We start from the raw sequence: 25,817 nt of genomic DNA, 5'->3' as shown, positions 1-25,817 counted from the left end.
AAAGAGGGACTAAATCAACTACTCACAAAGAACGGTTTTCCCCTGGGTTCCAGAAGCAACACCCTGGATAATATTTCATCTTGTTTACTTATAAGAAAAATTCCCTCTCCTTTTACAATAGGGACATTCTTTCTGCCCACCTCCTTCGGGTGGCTGTCCTTAAAAACAGAAGTTAGTCATCAAAAGTCCTACCCTGGAACCTCACCTAAACACTGTTCTCGATAAGGGAGGACAGAGTATAAGCTGGCAACCCTCTTATGTGATAAAAATCAGTGGTTCTCAAACACTGGTGTGTCTCAGAATCCCCCGGAAGACTTGAGAAAACTCAGAATGTTGAGCCCCTTCCCCAGAGCTTCTATCTCAGTCGATCTGGGTGGGGGGAGGCACAATAATTAGCATTTCTAAAAAGTACAGGGACCATTCCTGAGAAGCATCAAATCTAAAACTTAAAAATAGAACCCTAAAGTCTTTAAAAATAAAAGATTATTTCTAGAAAGACGAAGGACATCATGTCATAGCAAAGGCAGACTTTTAGACATTCTATATAATTCTTAATTGATTTTTACCACTTTTACAACTATAACACAACTACTGTTCTCTCTCCTTCGAATGTTCTACAACAACACCTGACCCCAATCAATTTTATGAAATTCAGGATGTCTTTTTCTTCTCCTTCTCCTAGACTTACCACATTCCCTTTATCAATGTTTCTCCCCCAGGATCTCCTGATCCATTATTTGCCTCACACAGGACTGCAACCCTTAGCCCACATCCTATTCAAGCACCTACAATGTTTCCCCACCACTTTTCCCCTGACTTCTTTCTCCAGGGCTTGCTCTCCCTGCAGAAGCAAAAAGTAGCCAAGGGCAGTGTCTACATTCTATCTGCATGATTTACAGGCAGGTTTTTCTCCATGTCTATTAGGAATACTTCTGGAAGTCCATCATTTAAAATTATATTCAGCCAAGTGAGAAATCTATGGTTACTGAACTCAACCAACCTCTCAAGTGAAAACAACAACATTAATCACCAAGTAACATTTTTAAAAACACGTATAAATCCTTGAAATCTCTATAGCAGGGGTTGGCAAACCACAGTCAGTGAGCCAAATCCACCAGGCCACCTGTTTTTATATGACTTTTGAGATAAGAATGGTTTTTACATTTTGAAATGGTTGGCAAAATCAAAATAAGAGTAATATTTTGTGATATGTAAAAATTATATCAAACTTGAATGTCAGTGTCCATAAAAAAAGTCTTATTGGAACACAGTCACACGACCATTTACATTCTGTCTGTGGTTGCTTTCACGCTACAAAGGCAGATCTGAGTGGTTGTGACAGACACCGTATGGCCCACAAAACCAAAAATATTTCCTATCTGACCCTTTAAGAAAGAGCTTGCTAACTCCTACTCTACATCTTTCCCATCTTCGGGAGACAGACATATAGATAGATATGGAAAGGCAACATAGATTGGAGATAATATTACTTTAGGGGCCTCCAGATGATACTTACTAAAATAAGCACTCAAGTAAGAACCTGTTAATACGTGCATGTTAATCAACCTCATTAAAAGCCTATAATAATGTCTCCCCGGACTTGCAATTAGATGAGCTGCGTGACATCTGTTTTGTCATGAGAACTATGTTATAAACCCCAAACACATTTGGGAAAGATCAGACTAAAATCATGGTTCCCTCAAGCACCTGTCTTTTTCCATAAACTTCTTGAAGTTCCTCCGATGAGGTGTGGGCTTGAGGCCTATGCAGGTACGGAGAGAATCCTCTTCAGAACCAAAACCGTTGTAAGGTGGAAATTTCCTTTCTATTTTTGGAGGAGGAGAAGGAGGCTTGCATGAAACTGAGGTAAAGTTCTCTAGAACAAAACAAAGGCAAACAAAACATCAATATTTTTATTGCCCTGATTATGGCTGTTTTGAAAGGTTTGTTATGTTTTCAAGATCAACATGGAGATCTTTGTAGACTATTTTAAACTCTTTCAAACAAAACACAGCAAAATCCTGTGAGAGTACGTTTCAATCATGTTTACAAAAACCATGGAACTCAATAATCACCATTGGTTCAAAAGTTAAAAAAAAAAAAAAAGAATCTATGTCAAATAAGTAAACGTTTATATTTTGTCATCACATTCCCATTTCTGAATATTTTTTGTTCTCCTCTGATTTTTCCAATAATATGAAAATTCATACTTGAAACTTTATGCCACTCATTCCATATTTTAACCTGTAATTTAGCCCTCTCCTATCTCAGTCAACACTCACTAATAAAATTCTTTTCCAAACAGGACTTATTCCTCACTATTCACCTTTATCCTTCCCCATCCACCATCTCCTCCTACTGCACCCTCTATTTGAGTACCCTCCATTGCCTCCAAATCAACTCCAGGTCATAGTATTTCCCTATGAAGTTCAAAAACAAACACCAAAATAAAACTTTCCTCTCACCAGCCACAGCCCCAGGTAGCTTTTGTTAAGCCCAAGAAAAGACTACAATTGCACTCAAATGCAATGAAGTGAACAAACAAAACAGAAAGAGAAAAAACTTTTAAAATAGCCAACTGCCTACTCTCTCCAAGGGAGTGCTATGCGGTAAATACGGTTGATTTTATTTATATACTTATCATCTGTGAGGAAAGAGAGATGGAGAGAGAGCTGGTAAGATATTTGTAATAGCCTAGGAGCTTTCAGGTACTCATTTGCGAGGCTGTACAATCTCAGAAGCAACCGTGCTCTCCAGAGCAAGGAACATATTGACCCGATCTATCCAAGTCACTGTGTTTGTCTCCAACATAAATGGCAAAAAAGATGCCAGATCTTTCCTAAAATGAAACAAAACAAACTCCCACAGAATCTATTTTCTACTTCTTCTCTAAGCTTCAGTATGACATAGGTGTTTTCAATCATGAATGAAAGGAGTTCTACACAAGCAAATATTTCCTTTTCCACTGTCGAAGTTCTCATAGAGGAAGAGTACAAATTTTAGTGTACGCCTCTAGAAGAGAAAATGGAGATCCATTTTTCATCCAAGACAACCTAACTCTTAATATTAAGGTGGTTTTTTTGTTTTTGTTTTGTGTTTTAACTGATGATCAAAAGGCTAAGAGCTTGAGGCCATTTCTAACTCTTGTTGAAAACATTTTCAGCTTTCATATTTCCTTAGACTTCCTAGCAGCCTTTGTGTGAAATTTCCCCAAACACAATCCCCAAAAGAGTCTTGTTACATCCTAACACAGACTGCTTACAGCAGACAGGTTTATAAAGGTGACTCAGTGAAAGGGGGGAGCCAGTCTGCCTGTACAGAAGTGACTTGTGAGCTTCAACTATTACTATTTTTGTGGTGATTAAAGAAAAGTCTTGGAAATAAAGAGGAGAGTTCAAATCTTGGAATTGGGCAGAATTGCAGTAGATTCTGTCATTGCTAACCATTACATCTAACGCACCACTGTTTGGTCTTTCATTTCAGGAAGAGCATCATAACCATGGCAGGAGAGCTCTATGTGATTACTAAAAAATCTGGGCCTGAGCAGTTTCTTACAACAGGAGACATATACATACAACTCTACGTACCAATCTAAGCAGTCTAACCAAAAGAGGACACATATTGAATCTCAAAGTAATTAGGACTGCATTCTACACTTCCCCCCAGAATTACAGGGCTTATAACACACTGTTGTTTTCTCAACCATATAATTTTTGCAACAGATTTAAGTAACAAAAGAACCAATTTAGAGCTTTCCTCTGCACCCACAGTGCCATCTAGTGTATAAAAGCTGAGAACTTTTCCACTCCATCATGCCTGACTTTTATACCACCACATACATCTTTTTGGAAACTCTGGCTCAAGATCCAACTTTAAATTCCATTTCTCTGGGTAATTTGCATACATTCACAAAGCTCTGAACTCACAGCTGAATGACAAGTTTCTTCACTTTGGTTTTCCATCATCCCAGCATCCCGCATGTTTTAGGTGTTCAAAAATATTCATTGAATAAATGAAAAAGTATACATTTTTGTACAAAGCATCTTCCCCAATGTCTTAAGTTGGCATTCTGCTAGATCCTGAGACAGATATATCTTTTAATTATCTGATTTCTCTAATTCCAAGTGACTTGTCAAAACATATATATATATATATATATATATATATATATATATATCTCGAATGTCCATCCATGGTTGACGAGATTCCAACAAATTGGCAGAGAGATGATACATATTACAAAGGAGTCTTAATGTTTCTTCGTGGTGATTTTCTATTCCCCATCTCAGTGGGAAAGACTACTGGGAAAAGCCTTCAATTTCATTGCTTATGTTCTAGTAGCCTAGAGATGAATACAGGTTTTGGGAGGCTAGAAGCTTAAATAATTTGGGCGAAGCTCTTCTAGACGAAGAATGTCAAACTACTAAGACAAAATTAGGCCAGGGCCTTGGATTGGGACCCCTGGAAAGGAAGACCTCTAAAGATTATGATTCATTAGCTTCAAGGTAAATCCACTTGTACTTGTATTCAATACCCACATCAAATGATTTCAATGAAACCTATATTCGTGAATCACATCATGTTAGAGCTATAAAATCTTTAAGAATCCTCCCATCTCAATCATCTTCATTTTATATGGGAAGCAAAAAAAACAAAATTGTTAGGTCCATCAGGACCATGTGATGAGACCAGAAGCCAATTCTATCCTATTGATGCAATTTTAAGTGTCCAGTTCCCTCAAATAATCATTAAACACTCATCTTAAATGTTCTGCTGTTCCTAAAAATTCAGAGATGGCCAGAAATGACTCCACAAAATTAAAGGTCTTTAAGATTTTTGTTCAATCTAAGTATAGCCTAATAAGTGTTCAAAAGCAATGAGAATGAACAGTCTTGTTACTAGTTTCATTGTCCCAGCCACTAAGAAAAAATAAGAAAGTCCACTGATAGACAAATAACAACCTAAAGCAGGAAATTCCTACGTATGAACAGTTTACATTTGATCCCTGTCCTTTTAGTGAAAGAAACACCTGCTGGAACCCCTAGAGCCTTTTTCAACCTTCATGCTATAGGAAAGATCAACAGACCTCCATCTGCCGGTCGGTGTTCATTCACATAAAATAATGAGGGAGTGACATGCTACAGCCCAGCAGGCAAGCCAGGGCCAGAGGGATGGCCAAACTGCCTGATGGAGGGGGTCACACTGCACTATTAAAGAGAAGGAATCTATGGAATCACCTTCTCCTTAGAATCCTTAAAAGTATGAAGGAATCATCTTAAGAGATTGAGTTTTACACAGGAGCTCAAATGTCTCTTGGAATTCTAGCAAGCCCTCCACTTCTACATAAATAGAAAGGTTATCCATGTACCTTTCTTGGGACTGTGGCCAACTCCTTGTCTTTGTCTGCCATTTTTTCTCCCCCCAAAATATGTTGGGGTATCATCACACAGGAGAAGGTACTAAAGCACCAAGGCTGCATTCTGCGTTAGAAGTCTTCCCCGACTTCCTGCTAGAGAGGCCCCTAGCTGTGTTGCTGGTACTTGTCAGATCCTTCCTGCGTGCTGCACAGTGGAGACACCCAGGTTTTCTACTGAACGCAATAATTGACAAGGGAGGAAATGTGACCACGATTATTGACAGAACCACAATGATTGATGGGACTTTGTCCTGGTTTGGGTTTTAAGGATACCGAAACATAACACATGTAATTTGGTCAGTTTAAAAAATTGCTGGGACCGGATGAACTATAAATAAAATTAAAATGGCAGAAATAACTGTATCTAAGTAACATTAAGGATATTAATTTCACCTTACCAAAAAATCAGGAAAAACAAACGCAAAGATTATCAGAGAATACTGATTCATTCTCCCCTCCACCTCATCATAGATATAATTTCTAGTCTTTACTTACATTAAGTACACTGTTGTAACTTAAGAAATGTTGTGTAATAATAGTGTCTGTTAAATGGGATATTTTAACATATGTTATGAGAAATAAAAAAAGTCAGTGTGACTATGCAATGCATCATAATTTTGCATTTGCATAATTTTCTGTTTAAATGCATAATGCTCATGTTATATTAGCTTTAGAGGCACAGAGTACTTTTTTTTACATAATACAATTAGTCCACAGAGTGAACAAAAGAAGTGAACAGAAAGAAATTAAGCACAAGGACTCAACTGAAATGGACCATAGGACATTTGAAGCTGGTACATTTACCCAGGATGACTCGATTTGGAGCACAACAAGGAATTCACATTGCCTCCAAAAATTTTCTAGAGAAGCCGTTAAGACCCTAACAACATACTAAGTCTCACCACTAGGACATTCATTTTCCCAAATTCAACTTTCATATTCTCACCAAGCTGACAGACAAACATCAACCAAAAGTTGGACTTTATGTTTAAGGAATCATACAATGCTTTGGAACATTTACCACGTCCTTTATATTAAGGTAATCATCAGGTGTAAGTTATGGTTTTTGGTGACTCATCTTGATATATACATTTAAATTTTCATTCTATACTAAAGACTTATGGATTCCAAACAGGCATCTACATTTATTAAAGGCCAAATTCTTTTCCCATAGTCTAAGGGCCACCAGCAGCTTCTCCAGAGCAGCTGCCACCTACACATTCCTGGCTGCTTCTTGTCCACAGTCCCCAAGGCAAATATGCCCAACTGTGTCCACTGAAGGGGACTAATTTTAGAAAATAAAATAAAAAGAGGTCACCAATTTGACCCCAGTAGGGCCCATACATTTTGACTAATCTGGCATGCAGATGCAGTGCAACAAATTCCCCTAATGAACCTAAGAGTAAAACTGAAAGCCTTTTTTACTCTAACCCCTTTGTGTGCTTGATGTGCCTTCTCTCACAATATAGAGACTCCCAGAAGGCCAGGAATACTACACAATGCAGACAACAAGACACATAGTATGGCTTCATCTCATTCTAGAGACAAAGCACCTTGTCTTTTAAGAAGCTGCGGTTGCACTTGGCTTCCATCTCACCCCTCGGGGAAGTGTGTTCATATGAATACTCCAAGGTCCAGAGAGAAGTACAGGACTAAGTACCCCCTATCCCAACTCCAGTCCCAAACTGGGACGTCAGCAAGTCCCATCAATTTCTAGCAGCAGCAGGTACCTGGAGACTCAGGTAGAGGGGAGTTTAACAAATGAGGGTTTATGTTTTAGGTTTCACGTCACATCCTCCACCAGCTTCCAAGACACTCGTAACACGGTGTCACACGCTGCAGGTCTCAGTTCCCCTTCCAGCCTAGAAACCTCTTATGCAATTCTGTATCTCCTAAGTCTACTACAATGACCTACATATAGTAGGTGCTCAATCAATAGCTCATTTTCATTCTGAACTGAACTAACCTTATTGGAACGGAGTTAATGTCTGAGAAGAGAGAAGCTTAAGACCTGGCTGAGCCTCACCAGGAAAGGGAGAGCAAAACTAGCAGAAGAGAATTCCCTTGATAACTCAATTAGGTATACCCATTGTGGTAAGAATTAAGTGAAAAGAAAAGCATTCATTTTCCATTTTGATTGCTCAGCCAAAACATTTACCCCATACCGGAGTGGGGCAGAGGACTATAAAGGAAAATGGAAGTCCCTGGCATCAGGCAGACAAGTTCAAATCTTGGCTCACTCTTTGCTCACTGCATAACCTTGGACAAATGAGCCCCCTTTAAGTCTCAGTTTTTTTCACCTCTAAAACGGGGATCATGAGCCTACCCATAGAGAATTGTTAGGAATATATAAGACAACAAACAGCTGGAAGATAGCAAATGCACAATAAGTGGTAGCTATTATGAGCCTAGCATTTGAAACTCCAAAGTAAAATCTTAACTGGGGAACAAAGAGTTTAATTTTTAAAATATTTTAATTGACATACGTATCACTTACCAATTCCATATTTAGACTTATAATAAGACTTTGTAAATTCATCACAGTCATAAAGGAGCACTTTTCTTCCCCACACATTGATGGTGACTCCGAGGGACAGGTCACTATCTTTGTAAAACTCTTGGTCTACTTCTCCTAGCTAATAAAGACAAAGGAACATAGCATTGGCACCATGGACCCTCCAAAGAACCAGGAACCCCTTCCCAGAGAAAAAAAAGGAAATTAAAAATAAAACTTCAGTCTTTAATAACTAAATTTTAAAAATCAAATAAAAAAGCAACCAGTTGATGTTAATGTTCTAAAGTATTATTTTAGCACTGTAGTATTATACTTACAAACTGCAATGCAATGCATATATTTATATAGACATTTCAGCATGCTTATTACTAATAAACAGCAGTACAATGCATATTTATGTAATCATCGATTTCATTCACAATCTCACAAGAAAAGAGTATGTAACTCGCCCCACTATTCAGGTTCCAAAGAAGTCACCCTAGAAACAGGTAATAAAATGTGAGGTTCCTTCCCTTATATCTATCCATCAGGAAGCCATCCGCTTGGTTCTTTATAAAGTCACCATACAAATTGAGAACCGCTCGATCTGTTATCTGGCCTGGTTGATAGACTCTAGGTGGGCAATTCTGGAAGACAAAATCAAAACAAGGTGTGGTAGGATTTAATCCATTCCCTTTCTTACTATAACTCCAGGGCTGGCATACAGGTGGCACTCAATGAATATTTGTTGAATGAACGAATAAAATGAATTAACTGATGTTGGCACACTGTAAATGTCAGGTATGTCATTATTATTTTATATTTAGCCTATTTTTCAAAGTCATTCTAAAAACAGGTTTTTCTGGCACCTCCTGGTTGCCTGCTATGCGTATCCCAGGGCTCACTCTGGGACAAACTGTGCCTCCCCTGCCTCCAAGCACACGCAGTAGGGCTTCTGGCAGTGGGCTCAGAGAATCTGGAAAAACCTCCCGTGAGGACTGAATGGTCAGCAGTTATTTGCCTCGGAAATCAGTGTTATGGTAACCTTTCCATGTGCACTAAGAAGATACTTTACCCAAATAAGAAAGAAAATATAACAGAGCTTTTGAAAAAGCCTTTATGTTTTTAAGTGTCCTTATAGGTGTTTACAGGTCCTTTGATGGTGTTTTTTTGTTTTTTTGTTTTTTTACTATGTTACCACATTTTAAAGACAGGGAAATAAGCTCAAAGAGGTTATGCGATTTGCCCAAGGTAGCACAACTATTAAGGGGCAGACTCACAACTCTAATCCAGGTCTGGGAAGTTTCTGCTGCCCCCAAATTACATGAGCTCTCAAATGGCCATAAATATTTATAGAAATCAATCTGACAACTCTTTTTAATATCAAATAAAATGCAAAAGTCATCACTGCCACTAGCTAGTGGCTAGTTGGTGACCAGTTGCTACACTCAGAAAAGGCACTTTGGTTTGTAAACTTGCATGTGTATGTTTGTGAGTGCATGTGTACATGCACATGTAGGTGCATGTGTATAGTGTGTGTTTGTATTCACAACCTAGACCAAACCATGGGCTCTCCTCAGTAGTCTGTAGTGCCCCGTCCAAAGCCACAAGCAATTCTTTTACTAAGGAGTCATTTAGTTTCATAAAACTGGATATGAACTCAATGATGAATAGGTGCTTTCTCTTACATTTGACTTTTTTCCTTTACTTGCCTTAACTTCAATGTTCCAACTCTAATTGATCATATTCTCTGTATTACTTTCACAGATGTATATTAATAGAGAGCACAAAATGAAAGTTTTCTAAATACCTGCACCAGTGCATGGTTATTATCATCACATAGTCATAACACACAACATTCCAAACAGTGACTCTAGTCTCTTGACTCACAAGCAAATTCAGAAAGTGGTTATGTCCACTGCTCACCTTGGGCAGCTTACTCCTCCGGAGGAACATTTTTATAGCATCTCGGCCTGAGTTGTGTGGAAGCAATTCTTTGATTTCAATAGTATCATCACACAAGAAGTAATGCAGGATGAGTTCTCTACGGTCTCCAAACATTGAGACTGAGTCATCCCACAGGCAGAAGAAACACAAAATCTTGCCATGATACTGGAGGAACTGTTTCAGGGTGTCGAGGGATTCGTAGGGACGTAAGGGCTCTACGTGTTCTAGAACCTGCAAATGGAGAAAATGTCAGTAATAGTTGCAGGGTTTGCATAATCACTTCTAAGATACACACAATCAAGTGACAAATATATAAAGATATATTTTTGGCCAGGTACGGTGGCTCATGCCTGTAATCCCAGCATTTTGGGAGGCCAAAGCGGGAAAATTGCTTGAGTTCAGGAGTTCAAGATCAGCCTGGGCAACGTGGCAAAAACACAACTCTTTTTTTTTTTTTTTTGAGACGGAGTCTCGCTCTGTCGCCCAGGCTGGAGTGCAGTGGCCGGATCTCAGCTCACTGCAAGCTCCGCCTCCCGGGTTTACGCCATTCTCCTGCCTCAGCCTCCCGAGTAGCTGGGACTACAGGTGCCCGCCGCCTCACCCAGCTAGTTTTTTGTATTTTTTTAGTAGAGACGGGGTTTCACTGTGTTAGCCAGGATGGTCTCGATCTCCTGACCTCGTGATCTGCCCGTCTCGGCCTCCCAAAGTGCTGGGATTACAGGCTTGAGCCACCGCGCCCGGCCAAAAACACAACTCTTTAAAAAAAAACATTAGCCAGGTACGGTGTTACACGCCTATAGTCCCAGCTACTCAGGAGGCTGAGATGGGAGAATTGTTGACCTCAGGAGGTCAAGGCTGCAGTGAGCTATGTTCACACCACTGCGCTCCAGCCTAGGCAACAGAACATGACCCTGTCTCAAAAAAAAAAAAGAAAACAAAAAAGATCGACTTTTCTATAGACTATTCTGTGATTTTGTTTTTTAATTTCAACTATGACATAGATACATATGCATCTATAACCAGTTTTAACCTTAAGAATAGAGACAAACAAGTATGAAGAAGTTTTTCATATTAAACATTAATACACTAAATTATACTTCTGGCCTGGCGGGGTGACTCACACCTGTAATCTCAGCACCTTGGGAGGCCAAGGTAGGTGGATCATTTGAGGCCAGGAGTTTGAGACCAGCCTGGTCATCCCTACTAAAAATACAAAAACATTTAGCCAGGTGTGGTGGCAGGCGCCAGTAATCCCAGTTACTCAGGAGGCTGAGGCAGGAGAATTCCTTGAACCTGGGAGGCAGAGGTTGCAGTGAGCCAAGATTGTGCCACTGCACTCCAGCCTGGGCAACAGAGCAATACTCCGTATCTAAATAAATAAATAAACAAATAAATGAATGAATGAATGAAAAAAACTATACTTCTTTAATATTTTTTAAAACTGACTTTTCTCAAAGATTTAAAATTCTTATTTAAGAACAGACAAAACTAATCTATGGTAACAGAAATCAGAATAGTAATTGCCTCCAGGTAGGGAATTTGACCAGAAAGGGGGAGAAAGGAGCTTTCTAAAGTGATAAAAATATTCTACATCTCGATTTTTGTGTTGGTTACTCAACTGCACACATTTTACAAAACGTGTTGACCTATACACTTAAGATTTATACAATTGACTCTATGTTAATTATATCTCAACCAAAAACATAATTTGTCTTTTCACTGGGAAATTCATATGTGTACATAATTCTTATTCATTCAAAGATTTTTGTGAAGGTAAAAGGGAAGAAATATATTCACTGTTTTATTTTAGCTCAAAAAGCTTTAGGTATCAAGGATAAGAATGCCCCGGAGAAACAGGAGCACAGCAAATGGAGAACTTAAGGTCTGCAGAGCCTCTGCCTCGGCTGTCCTCTGGCCCAGGAACCACTAGTTCCATAGTCTTCTTGATGTAACTCTTCCCTCTATTTGCACTTCTGCAGCCCTGTCGTGGAGTTAAACTGCCCCCATTTCATCTGATGTAATCAAATAGGACTGTTACATAAAGAAGTGCACACTGACAAGGGAGATGTTATCCCAAATCAGGTTATACAATCTTTTTGTAAATTCTTGAAATTTCTATCTGTTGAGGGCAGTCTAGGTGCAGTCTTAACCCAAGACAGCGGGGAGACATGATGGCTTTCCAAAGACTCTTCAGTCTTATCCCTGATATTTAAATGAAATTATGGGACCACAATTTCAATTGATTGAAAAACGTTTCTTTGGCATTATGAGGCCTCTAAGAAAAGCATTATTGATAATATACCATTGGGATTCTTTTCAGTCTAAGTTAAATTGTTTAATTTTAACTTTACAGTTCAAGACAGCAAACACTGCAGAAGTAAATGTATGAAAGTCAATATAGAAGCCTCTTATTAAACTCCTAATTTCCCAAAGATTTCTATATTTATTGAAGAATTTTCTCCCTGAGGGAATAAATGCTAAAATGATGTTCCCACTCTGAAAGGAAATTATTTAAAACATTTCTTAGCTGTTCTTGGTATTTATTCGCAATTCCTGGCACAAAAGATCTTTTTCTGGGGGTGGCTGGCAAGATGGCCGAATAGGAACAGTTCCGGTCTGCAGCTCCCAGCGAGATCAATGCAGAAGGGGGGTGATTTCTGCATTTCCAACTGAGGTATTCGGCTCATCTCATTGGGACTGGTTAGACAGTAGGTGCAGCCCAGGGAGGGCAAGCCAAAGCAGGGTGGGGCGTTGCCTCACCCAGGAAGCACAAGGGGTCGGGGAACTCCCTCCCCTAGCCAACAGAAGCCATGAAGGACTATGCCATGAGGAACAGTGCACTCCAGCCCAGATACTATGCTTTTCCCATGGTCTTTGCAACCCTCAGACCAGGAGATTTCCTCAGGTGCCTACACCACCAGGGCCCTAGGTTTCAAGCACAAAACTGGGCAGCTGTTTGGGCAGACACCAAGCTAGCTGCAGGAGTTTTTTTTCATACCCCAGTGGCGCCTGGAACACCAGTGAGACAGAACTGCTCACTCCCCTGGAAAGGAGGTGGAAGCCAGGGAGCCAAGTGGTCTAGCTCAGTGGATCCCAACCCCACAGAGCCCAGCAAGCTAAGACCAATGGCTTGAAATTCTTGCTGCCAGCACAGCAGTCTAAAGTCGATCTGGGATGCTGGAGCTTGGTGGGGGGAGGGGCATCCGCCATTACTGAGGCTTGTGTAGGCAGTTTTCCCCTCAGAGTGTAAACAAAGCCTCCAGGAAGTTCTAACTGGGTGGGGTCCACCACAGCTTGGCAAAGATTTTGTAGCCAGACTACCTCTCTAGATTCCTTCTCTCTGGGTAAGGCATCACTGAAAGAAAGGCAGCAGCCCTAGTCACAGGCTTATAGATAAAACTTCCATCTTCCTGGGACACAGCACATGGGGGAAGGGGTGGCTGTGGACACAGTTTCAGCAGACTTAAACGTTCCTCCTGCCAGCTCTGAAGAGAGCAGCAGATCTCCTAGCACAGCGTTCGAGCTCTGCTAAGGGACAGATTGTCTCCTCAAGTGGGTCCCTGACCCCTGTGCCTCCTGACTAGGAGACACCTCCCAGCAAGGGTTGACAGACACCTCTTACAGGAGACCTCCAGCTGGCATCTGGCGGGTGCACCTCTGGGATGAAGCTTCCAGAGGAAGGAACAGGCAGCAATCTTTGCTGTTCTGCAGCCTCCACTGGTGATACCCAGGCAAACAAGGTCTGGAGTGGAGCTCCAGCAAACTCCAGCAGACCTGCAGCAGAGAAGCCTGACTATTAGAAGGAAAACTAACGAACAGAAAGGAATAGCATCAACATCAACAAAAAGGATGTCCAAATGAAAACTCCATCCAAAGGTCACCAACATCAAAGACCAAAGGTAGATAAATCCACAAAGATGAGGAAAAACTAGCACAAAAAGGCTGAAAATTCCAAAAACCAGAACACTTCTTCTCCTCCAAAGGACCACAACTCCTTGCCAGCAAGAGAACAAAACTGGACGGAGAATGAGTTTGATGAATTGACAGAAGTAGGCTTCAGAAGGTGGGTAATAACAAACTCCTCTGAGCTAAAGGAGCATATTGTAACCCAATGCAAGAAAGCTAAGAACCTTGAAAAAAGGTTAGAGGAATTGCTAACTAGAATAACCAGCTTAGAGAAGAACATAAAAGACCTGATGGAGCTGAAAAACACAGCACGAGAACTTTGTGAAGCATACACAAGTATCAATAGCCGAATCGATCAAGCGGAAGAAAGGGTATCAGAGACGGAAGATCAACTTAATGAAATAAAGCATGAAGACAAGATAAGAGAAAAAAAGAATGAAAAGGAACAAACAAAGCCTCCAAGAAATATGGGACTATGTGAAAACACCAAACATACGTTTGACGTACCTGAAAGTGATAGGGAGAATGGAACCACGTTGCAAAACACTCTTCAGGATATTATCCAGGAGAACTTCCCCAACATAGCAAGACAGGCCAACCTTCAAATTTAGGAAATACAGAGGACACCACAAAGATACTCCTCAAGAAGAGAAACCCCAAGACATATAATTGTCAGATTCACCAAGGTTGAAATGAAGGAAAAAGTGTTAAGGGCAGCCAGAGAGAAAGGTCAGGTTACCCACAAAGGGAAGCCCATCAGACTAACAGCAGGCCTCTCTGAAGAAACCCTACAAGCCACAAGAAAGTGGGGGCCAATATTCAACATCCTTAAAGAAAAGAATTTTCAACCCAGAATTTCATATCCAGCCAAACTAGGCTTCATAAGCAAGGGGGAAATAAAATCCTTTACAGACAAGCAAATACTGAAAGATTTTGTCATCACCAGGCCTGCCTTACAGGAGCTCCTGAAGGAAGCACTAGATGTGGAAAGGAAAAACTGGTACCAGCCACCACAAAAACATACCAAATTGTAAAGACCGTCGACGCTATGAAGAAACTGCATCAACTAATGGACAAAATAACCAGCTAGCATCATAATGACAGGATCAAATTCACACATAACAATTTTAACCTTAAATGTAAACAGGCTAAATGCCCCAATTGAAAGACACAGACTGGCAAATTGGATGAAGAGTCAAGACACGTCGGTGTGCTATATTCAGGAGACTCATCTCACATGCAAAGACACACATAGCTCAAAATAAAGGGAGGGAGGAAGATTTACCAAGCAAATGGAAAGCAAAAAAAAGCAGGGGTTGCTATCCTAGTCTCTGATAAAACAGACTTTAAGCCAGCAAAGATCAAAAAAGACAAAGAAGGGCATTTCATAATGGTAAAGAGATCAATGCAACAAGAAGAGCTAACTATCTTAAATATATATGCACCCAATACAGGGGCACCCAGATTCATAAAGCAAGTTCTTAGAGACCTACAAAGAGATTTAGACTTCCACACAATAATAATGAGAGACTTTAACAACCCACTGTCAATATTAGACAGATCAATGAGCCAGAAAATTAACAAGGATATTCAGGACTTGAACTCAGCTCTGGACCAAGCGGACCTAACAGACATCTACAGAACTCTCCACCCCAAATCAACAGATATACATTCTTCTCAGCACCACAATTATTCTAAAGTTGACCACATAATGGGAAGTAAAACATTCCTCAGCAAATGCAAAAGAGCGGAAATCATAACAAACAGTCTCTCAGACCACAGAGCAATCAACTCAGAACTCAGGATTAAGAAATTCACTCAAAACCGCACAACTGCATGGAAACTGAACAACCTGCTCCTGAATGACTACTGGGTAAATAACAAAGTTAAGGCAGAAATATATAAGTTATTTGAAACAAATGAGAACAAAGACACAACATACCACAATCTCTGGGACACAACTAAAGCGCTGTTTAGAAGGAAATTTATAGCACTAAATGCCCACAGGAGAAAGTGGGAAAGATCTAAAATCAACACACTAACATCACAATTAAAAGAACTAGAGAAGCAAGAGCAAACAAATGCAAAAGCCAGCAGAAGGCAAGAAATAACTAAGATCAGAGCAGAACTGAAGGAGATAGAGACATGAAAAATCCTTCAAAAAATCAATGAATCCAGGAGGTAGTTTTCTGAAAAGATCAACAAAAAAGATAGACTGCTAATAGATAGCAGTCTATATAGATAGCAGTCAAAATAGATAGCCAGACAAAGAAAAAAAGTGAGAAGAATCAAATAGACACAATAAAAAACGATAAACAGGATATCACCACTGATCCCACAGAAATACAAACTACCATCAGAGAATAGTATAAACACCTCTACGCAGATAAACTAGAAAATCTAGAAGAAATAAATTCCTGGACACATACACCCTCCCAAGACTAACCCAGGAAGAAGTCAAATCCCTGAATAGACCAATAACAAGTTCTGAAATTGAGGCAGTAATCAATAGCCTACCAACCAAAAAAAGCCCAGGACCAGATCAATTCACAGCCAAATTCTACCAGAGGTACAAAGAGGAGCTGGTACTATTCCTTCTGAAACCATTTCAAACAACAGAAAAAGAGGCACTCCTCCCTAACTCATTTTATGAGGCCAGCATCATCCTGATACCAAAACCTGGCAGAGACACAACAACAAAAAAAGAAAATTTCAGGCCAGTATCCCTGATGAAGATCGATGCAAAAATCATGAATAAAATACTGGCAAACCCAATCCAGTAGCACATGAAAAAGTTTATCCATCCAGATCAAGTCAGCTTCATCCCTGGGATGCAAGGCCAGTTCAACATGTGCAAATCAATAAACGTAATGAATTACATAAATAGAACCAATGACAAAAACCACATGATTATCTCAATAGATACAGAAAAGGCCTTCAATAAAATTCAACACGCCTTCATGCTAAAAACTCTCCATAAACTAGATATTGACGGAATGTATCTCAAAATAATAAGAGCTGTTTATGACAAACCCACAGCCAATATCATGCTGAATGGGAAAAAGCTGGAAGCATTCCCTTTGAAAGCTGGCACAAGACAAGGATGCCCTCTCTCACCACTCCTATTCAACATAGTATTGGAAGTTCTGGCCAGGGCAATCAGGCAAGAGAAAGAAATAACGGGTATTCAAATAGGAAGAGAGGAAGTCAAATTGTCTCTATTTGCAGATGACATGATTGTATATTTAGAAAACCCCATCATCTCAGCCCAAAATCTCCTTAAGCTGATAAGCAACTTTGGCAAAGTCTCAGGACACAAAATCAATGTGCAAAAAACACAAGCATTCCTATACACCAATAACAGACAAACAGAGAGCCAAATCATGAGTGAACTCCCATTCACAACTGCTACAAAGAGAATAAAATACCTAGGAATACAATTCACAAGGGATGTAAAGGATCTCTTCAAGGAGAACTACAAACCACTGCTCGAGGAAATAAGGGAGGACACAAACAAATGGAAAAACATTCCATGCTCATGGATAGAAGAATCAATATTGCAAAAATGGTCAGACTGCCCAAAGTAATCTATAGATTCAATGCCATCTCCATCAAGCTACCATTGACTTTCTTCACAGAATTAGAAAAAACTACTTTAAATTTCATATGGAACCAAAAAAGAGCTCATATAGCCAAGACAATCCTAAGCAAAAAGAACAAAGCTGGAGGCATCACACTACCTGACTTCAAACTATACTACAAGGTTATAGTAACCAAAACAGCATGGTACTGGTACCAAAACAGATATATAGACCAATGCAACAGAAGAGAGGCCTCAGAAATAACACTACACATCTACAACCATCTGATCTTTGACAAACCTGACAAAAACAAGCAATGAAGAAAGGATTCCCTATTTAATAAATGGTGTTGGGAAAACTGGCTAGCCATATGCAGAAAACTGAAACTGGACCCCTTCCTTACACCTTATACAAAAATTAACTCAAGATGGATTAAAGACTTAAACATAAGACCTAAAACCATAAAAACTCTAAAGAAAACCTAGGCAATACCATTCAGGACATAGGCAGGGAAAAAGACTTCATGACTAAAACACCAAAAGCATGGCAACAAAAGCCAAAATTGACAAATGGGATCTAATTATGCTAATGAGCTTCTGCACAGCAAAAGAAACTATCATCAGAGTGAACAGGCAAACTACAGAATGGAAGAAAATTTTTGCAACCTATCCATCTGACAAAGGGCTAATATCCAGAATCTACAAGGAACTTAAACAAATTTACAAAACAAAAAAAAAAAACATAAAAAAGTGGGCAAAGGATATGAACAGACACTTCTCAAAACAAGACATTTATATGGCCGACAAACATATTAAAAAAAAGCTCATCATCACTGGTCATTAGAGAAATGCAAATCAAAACCACAATGAGATACCATCTCACGCCAGTTAGAATGGTGATCATTGGGAGGCTGAGGCAGGTGGGTCACGAGGTCAGGAGTTCAATACCAACCTGGCCAAGATGGTGAAACCCCATCTCTACTAAAAATACAAAAAAAAAAAAAAAAAAAAAAAAAAAAGTTAGCCGGATGTGGTGGCAGGCCCCTGTAATCCCAGCTACTCAGGAGGCTGAGGCAGAGAATTGCTTGAACCCGGGAGGCAGAGTTTGCAGTGAGTCAAGATCGTGCCACTGCACTGCAGCCTGGACAACAGAGTGAGACTCCATTTCGGAAGGAAAAAAAAAAAAGAATGGCAATCATTAAAAAGTCAGGAAACAACAGATGTTGGAGAGGATGTGGAAAAATAGGAATGCTTTTACACTGCTCATGGGAGTGCAAATTAGTTCAACCATTATGGAAGACAATGTGGCAATTCCTTAAGGATCTAGAACCAGAAATACCCTTTGACCCAGCAATCCCATTACTGGGTATATACCCAAAGGATTATAAATCATCCTACTATAAAGACACATGCACATGTATGTTTACTGCAGCACTATTCACAATAGCAAAGACTTGGAACCAATGCAAATGCTCATCAATGATAGACTGGATAAAGAAAATGTGGCACGTATACACCATGGAATACTATGCAGTCATTAAAAAGGATGAGTTCACGTCCTTTGTAGGGACATGGATGAAGTTGGAAACCATCATTCTCTGCAAACTAACACAGGAACAGAAAACCTAACACTCCATGTTCTCACTCATAAATGGGAGTTGAACAATGAGAACACATGGACACAGGGAGGGGAACATCACACACCAGGGCCTATCAGGGGATGGGGGGATAGGGGAGGGATAGCATTAGGAGAAACACCTAATGTAGATGATGGGTTGATGGGTGCAGAAAACCACCATGGCACGTGTATACCTATGTAACAAACCTGCACATTCTGCACATGTATCCCAGAACTTAAAGTATAATTTTAAATATATATATATATTTTTTTTTCTTCATAAACCTATGAAATCCCACGATGCTCTGTGCATTTTCATATAATCCATCATCATTCACAATCACTATCATGTAACAACAACTGTTAGTGAATGAGTGTAGCCATATGCAAAGGGTAGCAATTCATTTGGATGCATTTCCTTCAAGTTCTCTCTGCTGGTTCTAAATTCTTTCTATTTATCTAGACTCTTTCATCCAGGGCATTTGGAAAAACTAAAAATGAATCCAAACCAAAAATATCCCTTTGTACATCAATATACAGGCATTTCACCTTAAATATTCCAAGATCAACAATATATATATTTCTCCAGAGGGTTGTATGCCTACAACAACATTAAAGAATAATTTTGCTGGGGCTGGGAGGCAGGAATAGATGAATGATCCTACAAGTGGCTTTTAAAAAGAGATCAAAACAGAATCCAAAGAGAATTTTGTTCTAAATTTTGTTACCTCTCTGCAAGGAAATGAATTGTAAGTTTTAAAACAATAAAAATCAGACAACACTCATCTATGGGGATCGAAATGAGGACAGCAGTTGTCTGTGGTGGGGAGTGGGATTGATAGGAAAAACACATGAGGGGACTTTCTGGGGGAAGAAAAATGCTCTACATCTCAATCTGGGGGTAGGTTATACGGGTACATGTATTTGTTAAGACTCATCCAACTGTACACTTAATTTCTGTGTATTTTACTGTGTGTAATCACACTTCAATAGAAAAGGAAAAAGGAAACAAGTGATGATGATGGAAATCAGGGTAAGAGTCAAGAGATTTGCGATCCAGTCCCAGCAAAGAGATTAGCTGGGTGTGCCACCTTCTACCCCTGTGAGTGTTCAAATTCTTCTAGAAAACAGAATTTGGGCCCAGGGACTGTTTAAAACATAGGAAGACAAAAATAATACTAAAAATATTGAGTCTTTACTCCCTTACCCTAGCTGGGGTCAGACGTTGTACACAAATATCATTTCCTAAAGGGGGTACACCAGAATCATGGTCCTCCTTATTCTTCCAGAGCATCTCGGCATTCCAATGCCACCCTAAGAGGACCTGGAATTTCCTAGGGGGAAGTAAAAAGGTGTACCCAAGGCTTGGTTCACTAAATCACTAGTATAGAAGCAAAGATCTTTCTAGCCAGTTAGGCAACTAAAATGCAAAAACACAAGCCAAGGAAGTGTGGATACAATTCATACACTATCAGTGACCACAAAGCCAGTTGTGGGTGTCTAGAAACTGTCTCACCTGTGCAGTTCACTGAAGACTCCTACTACCTGAAAGAGAGACTCTCCACAGAGAGAATTGGGGTGAGGCAGTGAGGAAGTCATTCCTGCTCTGTGGCTAACACTCAGCCTTCCCTCTGGCCCAAAGAATAACAAAACAACTGGAATAACTATGGCCCTAAAAGGTCTTTGACATCTGCATCAGGAGTACAAATACCCTTTACTGACTTTCCAAAGGAATTTTTATTTTGAAGACAAGAACTCAATGCACGTCAATTCCTTACCTCTCTCCGAATCTTCATGTAAGGATCTTCCGGACATGGTACTGGGGGATTCACTTTGACCCCTATTTTCCTCAAAAAGTTTCTTGTGAATGCATCACAATCATAAATCTTGAATGTCCGACCATAGAAGACAACCTCTGTGCCGACATTAAAATGATACACAGTATAAAACTGATCCTCATCAGGAGGCGGGAGAGTAATCCGATGACGCCGGATAGAAGTCCCTATGGCATGAAAGAAAATACAACTGTTTTATCATGTGGCTATCAAGTAAGAAGATGCAGCACATTCACTAACAACGCCAAATACTTTCCCGCAACAGAAAACTGGGCAAAGGGCTCATTCCAGGAAGCAGCATTAGCACGTTCCAACTCTGAGGGAGTCAGAAGGAGCTGAGACTTCTGAGGTTCAGAGCTCTGTGGCCAGCCTTGCACGTGGTTAGAGTTGCCTAAGTGGTAGCTGGGAAGTATTTTAATAAACCATAAAGACTAGGGTGAGGATGGGGGATGAAGGAAAGGGGACATAGGCAGAATGACCAAAAATACCAGACGCTGCCATTATGTCTTTTCCCAGAACAAGCCTGTTCACATTCAGCCACCAGCAAGCACTCAATGTGGGCATACTCAACAAGGCATTAAGGCACCAATGCAGAGTACTCACAAAAATGTGTACTCATGGCTCAAAAAAAAAAAAAAAAAAAAGAAAAAAAAAAGCTAATAAGCTTTGGAATGATAGGTGCCAACGCTGACTTAGAAGTTTCAATAAGGATGAATGACTTTTGGCTGCTGTGAAGTTTCATGGAATCTTCTTTCCTCTATCAACCTATTTTTCCTCCTCCTTCCTCTATAGCCTCTGTCCACCTCCACCCAAGCACTACCTCAAGTTTTATCAGAGTCTTCATAGTTCTAGCCAGTGCTCTGCGCCAAAAGTTCTAGGTCTCATCCCATCTTCTACTTCCAGCCCTGATGCCCATTCATTTCTCCTCATGGTGGCTGGAGAATATGTTCCCAGGGTCCCCACGTATATCCAAAAGAGTGGTCAGCCACTGGAGGTAAAAGGGTTCCTTGCCTACATGAGTGTATCAACTACACCACACCATACCAGCCAAGTTACCCAAATATTGCTGCAATCTGTTGTCCAGGATTGTTTAGGGGCCAGGCACAGTGGCTCATGCCTGTAACCCCACCACTTTCGGAGGCCGAGACAGGCAGATTGCTTGAGCCCAAGAGTTTGAGACCAGCCTGGGCAACATGGCAAAATTCTGTCTCTACAAAAGAAAAAAAAATTAATTAAAAAAAACATTAGCTGGGTGTGGTGGTGCCCACATGTGGTCCTAGCTACTCGGGAGGCTGAAAGGTGGGAGGACTGCTTGAGCCCAGGAGGTTGAGGCTAGAGTTAGCCATGATCGTACCACTGTACTCTCTCTTGGACAACAGAGCGAGACCCTGTCTCAAAAAAAAAAAAAAAAAAAAAAAAAGAATTGTTTAGGGTTTGAGATTTTATCCTACTTGCAAGATGACAAGTTAGCCTTCCATAGTTTCACGGATGCTGGTAGAAGACAGAAGGTGCCTTGGTCAGAGACAAAAGGCAGTTTATTAATCAACAGCAGTAAGAGTAGCCTGAATATCAGCATTTCTTGTTCCAGTTTCCTAAGCCCCAATTCCCACAGGATGACACAATAAGGGCCAGGTAACATTTGTACATGCAGTGGGTTACATTACAGGAGAGGAACCCTTAGCTTAGGGAACCCAAATCTTCTATAAATAGCAATAAGCATCCCTGCTCTTTATCTCAGAGGGAGCTACTATCTTTATTAGACTTTATTCTGGAAGGAGACACTAAGCCTCTATCTTCCCAGGCTATAAGCAAACCTATACTTTGCTCCAGAGGGAGAGATTATTTTTGTCTTCCACAGCTACTTGCTATATAAACATCCTTGAAGAGATAGTCCAGAACAAAGAGAAGTCAGTGCCTCTGCTTGCAAGAGATACAGAAATGCATGATACCCATGGAGAATTGTCTCTCAATATCTGTAACTGACTTAGGCCTGAGAATCTACTCCAAGAGCAAAGAGAAAAAGGAAAGCAGAGCAAACTGCGGATCTAATGATTCAATAAAAATTGGCTTGTGGGAACTCTGCATGGAGGTATTTTAATATGAAGATGTCAACCTATCTTCTTTGTATTTTATACAGCACTGAAAATGGTGCCTTTTCTCAAAGTCTAGAGCCACTTAGAAATTAGTCATTCCTTATTCATTAAGGAATATTTAATGAATATCTTTATGTGCCAGGAACTGTGTTGGGCTCTCTTCCATTATTCTACTTATCATCTTTTCACTCTGTTGAGGGGAAATTAACTAAAATCATTTTTGGCTTCTTTTCTTTGTAGCAATTTTTAATTACTTGGTGCATTAAATTAAAATAATAAAACTATAAAATTAGAACCGGCCTAGAATATTTTTAAATGTACTACATAAAAGATGATATAATTTTACTGCAAAAAAATTATACTTCAATTAGTCTTTAATTCATAGCACTGAAAACAGCATGCAAATTATTTAATCATTCACGATTAGACATTTAGAACAAATTGCATACTTAAACATGTATAAAAGGATGGGCATTTCAGGTATTTTCAGGAACCATTATATACTACTTTAAAAATACTTATATTGTGACAGTTTTTAAAATATATAAGAATTATTCAACAGTCAGGAGCTTCTTCAAAAATTCCATCTATCTTGAATTTTTACTTCATTATAGAAATTCAAATAAGCAAGTTAGTGATGATTTTTGTTCCATAAGACTTTGAACAGGAGTCCTATATTTTTCTAGATGGGAAAAACTGGCCCACCCACTGGACTTTTAAATAATACTAATCACAATCATCATCATAGCCCTAGGATAAACTTCCACTTACATTTTCTCATTTAATCCTCAATAATTCTATAAGGCAGATAATACATGAAATATGAATACTCAGTTTAAGGATGAGAAAACCAAAGCTCAGAGTGGTTAAATGCCATGCCCAAGGTCATGCCCTAACAAATGGCAGTAAAAGATCTTGAAGTTGGGCTTTCAGACTCTAACTAAATACCATTACTTTCCATAGTTTGCCCTGAGCTCTATCTCACTGTACTGCAGCTACATATGACTTGAGGAGGAAGAGCCATAGGCATAACAGGATGGAAATGGATAAAAGAGCTACCAGCCACCATGAAAAGAAAAGAGAGATGATGAAGCTGCTCTTCTGAAAGAACAGCCTCTCTGCTCTAAGGGGAAGTTTCCAGAGATGCCCACCCACTGCTATGGCAATGCACCCTGCAGGGCCTGCCCCACCAGGTGACTTGCTTGCAGGAGCCTGCAGATTTCAAGCCCCCCAAACTCTTCCTTCTCTTAGCCGCTACACTTCTCTCACTAGATACTTCTCAGAAAAGGCTAGGGAAGTTCTTGGTGTTAAAAAAAGAGTCCTGAGTCCTGAATACCCATGAGTTAGAAAGAAAAGGCAGGTCTAACACTAACAGTAAAGTTTTGATAACCAAAAATCTAATGTCACAATTCCATATTAATCAGAAAACCAATGTGGGCCATTCGAAATGTACAGTTGCACATGAGAGCTTTCAATAACATATTCATAGGGTTCCTGAACTGTGTCCTTTGAGAATTAAAATTTCTAATTATCAGAATTTGTATGTTTTTAGTCTTCCACGATAAATGGCAGAAACTCCATCAGCAGGAATTTGTTCTGGGATGTCAAAGAGATGGGCAGGATATCATGTCCTTGGCCCACATTGAAGAGCAAGTGAAATCATCAAGGTAGATAAATAAAGATATTGTTACAAAATAGAAAAACAACTAAAGCACTGTATTTGCCCTTTAAATTTTCGGGTGTTTATCTTAACTGCCCCATAAAGACTATTAGGACACATGTCCAGGGATCAGATGCCTGCTTTCCAGCTTTTCTTCATCTTCATGTTTTATATCTCTCTTCCTTTGTAAAAGCCCTGCTATCAGGCTATACTTTTCAAGCTTTAACTTTTTAACATTTCCCTGTGGTTTAGATCAAAGTGACCATATATCCATTTATGTTTAATGTGTTTTCATGTTATTCAGTTGGGACTTGCCTTAGATCTTTGCTCATACTACTAAATTTACTTTTCTGGAATTCACCTTCCAGAATTAAGACTCCAAATTCTCACCTCTATTTTATTTTTTATTTATTTATTTATTTTTTTGAGACAGGGTCTCACATGGTTGCCTAGGCTACAGTGCAGTGGCATGATCATGGATCAATGCAGCCTCAACCTCCCCGGCTCAAGCGACCCTCCCTACCTCAGCCTCCCGAGTAGCTGAGATTACAGGCATGCACCACCACGCCTGGCTAATTTTTTATTTTTTGTAGAGACAGAGTCTTGCTTTGTTGCCCAGGCTGGTCTTGAACTCCTGGCCTCAAGCAATCCTTTTGCCTCGGCCTCCCAAAGTGCTGGGATTACAGGCGTGAGCCAGTGCACCTAGGTCACCTCTATTTTAATTTAAGTATGTTAATTTCATTTTAGTAATGCTGCAGACTTAGAGTACACCCAAGTCTAGAGGCAGATATTTCTTAGGTAAATGAAGATATAACTGCAATTGCCACTTGTCATCCCATCTACAAGTTTGTGCCCTAAAAATACTAAGAGCCTTAACCACAATCACACATAACAGAGTCTTTTCTTCCTCTTGTGCTTACTATATTCCTCCACTAAAATGACTTGTATACTTTTACTTTTATTTTTCTAACATGTTACCTTTAGAGTTTTGGTTTCACAAGAATAACTATTTTTATATACATAACCTGGCACCCACCTCGCAGCACAAGAGTAAGAAGTTTAAAATTCCACATTTCTGCTCACAATAAGAAACAGTAACCCTATGCATCTCCCCCTTAGCCACTGAATAAGCACCAAAATAACAGATGCTTTAATGTCCTCTTGCATGACCACCTTCTTGCCCAGTTTTCCCTATTCAATCTATGATCTGCTCCCAAATACTTCCCAATTTATTGTCCCACCACTTTATCTCATGTTGCTCCTTTTGA

The 25,817-nt window shown here is 39.8% G+C and overlaps 1 protein-coding gene across 1 annotated transcript in view; it reads right to left on the bottom strand.

Annotated features, from left to right (window-relative positions):
- The window catches only part of LOC105463430 (EF-hand domain containing 2), a 197,036-nt gene that overhangs the window by 94,110 nt on the left and 77,109 nt on the right, over window positions 1-25,817 (bottom strand). The window contains exons 4-8 of the mRNA XM_071089226.1: window positions 20,740-20,963; window positions 9,837-10,088; window positions 8,446-8,557; window positions 7,914-8,054; window positions 1,708-1,876 (exon numbers count right to left, since the gene is read on the bottom strand). Coding sequence (XP_070945327.1) covers window positions 1,708-1,876; window positions 7,914-8,054; window positions 8,446-8,557; window positions 9,837-10,088; window positions 20,740-20,963 — 898 coding nt within the window. The remainder of the gene's footprint in view (window positions 1-1,707; window positions 1,877-7,913; window positions 8,055-8,445; window positions 8,558-9,836; window positions 10,089-20,739; window positions 20,964-25,817) is intronic.

The sequence above is a fragment of the Macaca nemestrina genome, chromosome X (assembly GCF_043159975.1).
Source record: "Macaca nemestrina isolate mMacNem1 chromosome X, mMacNem.hap1, whole genome shotgun sequence".
In the NCBI taxonomy this organism is placed as follows: domain Eukaryota; kingdom Metazoa; phylum Chordata; class Mammalia; order Primates; family Cercopithecidae; genus Macaca; species Macaca nemestrina.
Note: the sequence above shows the minus strand (reverse complement) of the source record. Positions and strands in the feature narration are given on the sequence as shown.